The sequence below is a fragment of the Coffea arabica genome, chromosome 2e (assembly GCF_036785885.1).
Source record: "Coffea arabica cultivar ET-39 chromosome 2e, Coffea Arabica ET-39 HiFi, whole genome shotgun sequence".
Classification (NCBI taxonomy): Eukaryota; Viridiplantae; Streptophyta; class Magnoliopsida; order Gentianales; family Rubiaceae; genus Coffea; species Coffea arabica.
Window position 1 is genome coordinate 58,675,177 of NC_092313.1, and position 5,043 is coordinate 58,680,219.

A 5,043-nucleotide genomic window follows, 5' to 3' on the forward strand; every position below is an offset into this window, starting at 1 on the left:
TCCTTCCTTATTTCTTTCGGACGTCCGGTACTCACAGTGTATTGCGTCCGAAGTACCGCAACGTTTGTCGGACATCCGGTACTGAGGTATTGAGTGTCCGATCGAGGTCAATGATCATAGAAGACTTGGCTTATTATCTTCAGACGTCCGAGTGTGAGTTCTTCATGCGTCCAAAGTTACTCAATGGTTGTCCGCCGTCCGATATGGTCCTTTTGTGCGTCCGACAGCTATTTCAGCAATTTGCCAATCTTTTGATCCTGTTTTACCTTCAAGTCTTTGACCTTGTTTTTGTTCTAATTTCTTGAAATAATCTCTTCAAAGAATATTAGTGACATCCAATTATTTTGTAATAATCAAAAGTTATGGACTGAGATATACAGGGGTTATATAAACCTTTAGCACCAAGTGTTCCTTATATTTCTTTCAAGTTATTTCTGCTTTACATTAGTGATGTGTGGTTTGGGTTTATGACTCGTATTCGAGTCTTATTGTGTTTTCTTGAATGTTTTAGGGCGTGCCAGTGACTCAAGGCGCTCGTTGGGTGGAAATTTGTGAAAACTCTTTTTGTGTGATTGGTGAGTGTACTACTCACATGATTGTTATTTCATGGCTTTGTTATACTTGCAATCTATGATTTGAATGCTCGTGTATACTGTTAAGATTGGTTGAGACGAGAGTGTACTTTATCACTCTCGCACTCTATGGCTTATGTGACTGTTTACTGTATCAATTGAATGTCTCTTGAATATACTTGAACTGGTGTCGTTTGGACGTGTATCCAATGACTTTTACTGTTGACTCTGAGCTCAACTCCATCAGCGGTCGATTGACTCGAGCCAGCAATGGCATAGTCGAGGAGATTGACAAGCCATGGGGACTGTTTCTATGCAATCATTGGGTATGAGACTCTTGATTCCGGTATACTCGAGTATTACCATTTTTTAACTGGTTGGAGTTCGGGCTCGGTAAGGGTATGTGATGTGGAAGGAAATTGGAGAAAGTGGAGTCTACGGTATTGGTTACTTCTTAGGCGTTGACGGAAGGTCAACGGGGCGAGATCAAGTACGGCAAGCGAGGAAAAGGGCTCTTGAGAGCCGTCCGTATCCTTTTGAAAATCTTTATTAAAATGTGTGCTAGTTGCCTCACTTATTGAATGTATTGGGATTGAGTAGCTTTGTACTTATATGAACTTCGTTACATGGGTGATGGTACCACATTGGGCGAAAGCTCACTCTATTGCATTTGTTTTCCTTACAGGGAGATGAATACCTTTTGGGAAACTGTGATTTTGAAGCCGAGTTGAGCTAGATTAATATTCTTTTGTATAGCTCCTCGATGGTTGGAAAACCTTAAGTGTATTTTGATTCAACATTTCCTTTTGAGTTGTAAATTTGTAACCAGACGTGTATAAACGTGTTTGGTAATGTTCATGTGTTATTTTGGTTTGTAAAGGTTCAATTTCAAAGTTGATATGATTTGTTGGTAATTAGTTCGGTTTCAGACAAGATCAGATTTTGAACGACAAAAGAAAAATTTTTGGCTGGAAAGGCACTGGGGAATCCTGCCGAGAATCCGGCCAGATCTTGGCCGGATTGTCTTGGAAATTTTTGAATCGGGTAGTTGGTCACTGCCTCCAATCCGGCCAAGAATCTGGCTGGAAATCCGGCCAGATTCCTGCCAAATTGTGACGTGGCCGGCACTATTCATGTGTGGCTCGATTTTTCCATTTTTCGCTTCGCGAATTAAGAATCGTTTGAGCGCGCTAATATCTTCCGGAACATTTTCAATTGTATATAACCATCTTAGTAGTCCTGACGAGAGTTGAGCAGGCAATCCGCTAACCCCTTTGGTACGCCTTAGGGGAAGGTGGGGCTGTCACTGGTGGTATCAGAGCTTAGGTTAGGAATGACTTAGGCAAGTTTGAATTTTGTTCCTTAGGACCTGTGACGGAAGTGTAAAGGTACCGTTAAGTGTGATTATGCTTACGTTGTCTAAGATATGAACCCTTTTGCTATTCTTGTAGGCCATGGCTGGAGCAAGTGGAGAGGGCGGGGGAGAACCGCCTCAGCGACGCCCTCGCGTTATCGACTATCAAGAAAGGCCGGGAGGTCCGATCTGACTTTGGTATACCGCTAGTCGGGCTCGTCGTTGTACCCATTGGCGGAACCACTCTTACGTCGATCATGTGGTCGTGGCGGTGCTAGACGTACAGAGGAGGCTTAGACGAGCCGCCGCCAGGGATCACGCGGAGATGCTTAGGCTGAGAGACATCATGAGGATGCAAGCAGACTGGATAGGGGAGCTTCGAGAGGACATAGTTATGGAGCAAAAATGAACTAATGCTCTTAGAGAGCAGTTGCAGGGGGTCAACCATCGTCTGACTAATGTCATCCGGGAGGTTAAAGACCGTTCCAGCGACATTATTAACGAGTGCGAGGCGCTAATCCAAGGTGTGATTGGCGCCAACGCGCAAGTTGAGGCTCCTAGTGACGATACACCTGGAGATGCGAGTACCCCTAGTTCTAGCCAAGGGAGAGAGTCTGTGGCCTCCGTAGAGAACTAGACTAGAACTCTTTTGAACTACTTTTGATTCCATAGGGACAGTAGATCAGGGAAAGAACCTTTAGCTAGCCGTTTTTGTACGTTAGGACTAGCTTTGTATATATAACTTTTGATGACGCTGAGATCCCATGGAATTTCTTTGTTTGTATTCCCCTGACTGTTAATGTGTGACTTGTTTGACACTATTGTGTGATATATATATGTTCTGATTGTGAATATCTTTGGCTCCTTACGTTTACCGTTATCTTTAATGTTATATTTACGTTTTGCCCTAGATCGATTAAACTCCCTGGAAGGCACCCGTAGTAGGCGTGGTCGTGGTCGCAGAGTTAGGCAACCTACGACTGAAGAGGGTACTAGAGGAACCACGTCCGAACCAAACCCTGAACTTAGGGTTGATCCGAATGTGCAAGTGGCCGCAACCATTCAACGAATGACTGACTTGTTGGTTAATGTAGTGGAGCAACAAGGTCAAAACCCAAATTCCAACCCTGAAAACCCTGGTAATCATGTGAAAAGCGAGAACAGGGCCCTCAAAAGGTTTCAGAAGTTTTCCTCACCGAAATTCATTGGGGGGCCTGATCCGAATGTAGCCAAAAGATGGCTAGAAAAGATGGTAGACATCTTTGCTGCCCTACACTATACGGAGGAGAGGCAAGTGACTTTTGCTGTCTTCCAACTGGAAAGGGTGGCCCGTTCCTGGTGGAACGTAATAAGACAGAAATGGGACCGAGAACAAACGCTCAGGACATGGGTGAACTTCATGAGGGAGCTCAACGCTAAATTCTTCTCTCCTATAGTTTAAGAATGGAAGGAAGACGAATTTATCCGGCTTCGCCAGGGGACCCAGACTGTCGCCGAGTACGAGAGCCAATTCACAAGACTGTCCAAATTTGCGCCCGAACTCATCATGACCGAACAACGAAGAATAAGGCGCTTTGTCCAGGGCCTGAACGTGGAGATCCAGAAGGATCTAGCTGTAGCCCAGATTAACGCCTTCAGTAATACAGTGGAGAAGGCTCAACGAGTAGAGAATGCTAGGCTACAAGTGAGAAACTTCTAGGCGAAAAAGTGAGGATTTCCTGGAAGCGGTTCGGGGCAGGAGGATAAGAGTACCCCTCTCAAGTTTGGACGGGGAACTGGAGGAGGAATGATGCCGAGAATGTCACGAGGTAGCCCCTCACGAGGTGGCCAAGTTGGGAGAGGCCAAAGAGGAGATTTTCAAAGAGACTCAGCTTCTGCATCTCGCGGACCCTGCGGGTATTGTAGAAACCCAAATCACGCGGAGGACAATTGCTGGAAGAATGAGGGAAAGTGTTTGCACTGCGGAGGTGCAGACCACCAGTTTCCCACTTATCCGGTTCTATCACGAGATGGAAGGGGAAGCCAGCAATCGACGAGGACCAATTTCAAACCGACTAAGGTGGAAGGAACCAAACCCAAGGTAGCGGCTCGAGTGTATTCACTGGAGCCACAACAGGTCGCCGACTCTTCTGAAGTTGTGGAAGGTACGATTCCTGTATTCCACCGATTTGCGAAAGTCTTAGTAGATCCCAGTGCTACTCATTCATTTGTCAACCCCAATTTTATGTGCGGAATAGATATAAAACCTGCTAGTTTACCCTATGACCTGGAAGTTAGTACTCCTACGGGGGATCATCGTTTGATCACTAGTATGGTTTATGAAGATTGCGAAATCTGGGTAGGAGAGAAGAAGTTGCCAGGGGATTTGATAAGCCTATCCATTAAGGGGTATGACGTAATTCTAGGCATGGACTGGTTAGTCAGGTATAATGCTCAACTTGATTGTAAGAAGAAGGTGGTAGAATTTCGCATTCCTGGGAAGGCGACTTTAAGGTTAGATAAAAGGGGTAGGTTAGCCTCATCTGCCTTGATATCGGGTATTCGGGCTAGGAAATTGCTAAGTATAAGGGCGCAAGGGTTCTTAGCCTTTCTAATCAATACCCCCACAGATAAATTGAAAGTAAATGATTTGCACGTAGTGAAGGAATATCCAGACGTATTTTCTGATGAGTTAGTAGCCCTACCTCCGGAGAGAGAGATAGAATTGAAAATTGATCTGTTACCAGAAACGTCACCTATCTCTAAAACCCCGTATAGAATGGAACCTGCTGAGCTTAAGGAATTGAAATTACAGTTACAAGACCTTTTGGAGCAGAGGTTCATTCGAGAGAGTGGGTCTCCTTAGGGAGCCCTTGTGTTGTTTGTAAAGAAAAAGGATGGGGGCTTGCGGATGTGTATAGACTATCGGAGGCTGACTAATGTAACGGTTAAAAATAAATATCCACTGCCCCATATTGATGAGTTGTTCGACCAATTGCAAGGAGCAGTGATTGTTTTGAAATTAGACCTTCGACAGGGATACTATCAATTACTGATTAGGAAGGAGCACATACCAAAAACTGCCTTCAATTCGAGATATGGGAACTATGAATTTGCGGTCATGCCCTTTGGACTGAC

The 5,043-nt window shown here is 44.8% G+C and overlaps 1 protein-coding gene across 1 annotated transcript; it reads left to right on the forward strand.

Moving 5' to 3' along the window:
- Nucleotides 1-3,472: 3,472 nt before the first annotated feature.
- Nucleotides 3,473-4,771, forward strand: LOC113729210 (uncharacterized). Its single transcript, XM_027253534.1, has 2 exons — nt 3,473-3,610; nt 4,043-4,771. Exons 1-2 carry the CDS (start codon nt 3,473-3,475, stop codon nt 4,769-4,771), a joined length of 867 nt encoding a protein of 288 aa, XP_027109335.1.
- The last annotated feature ends 272 nt before the right edge of the window (nt 4,772-5,043 follow it).

Excerpts from the sequence above, each read along its gene's own strand:
- LOC113729210 (XM_027253534.1), top strand. The coding sequence starts at position 3,473 with ATGACCGAACAACGAAGAATAAGGCGCTTTGTCCAGGGCCTGAACGTG. Across the intron at positions 3,611-4,042 it reads TAGAGAATGCTAGGCTACAA|GTCGCCGACTCTTCTGAAGT; the intron begins GTGAGAAACTTC and ends GAGCCACAACAG.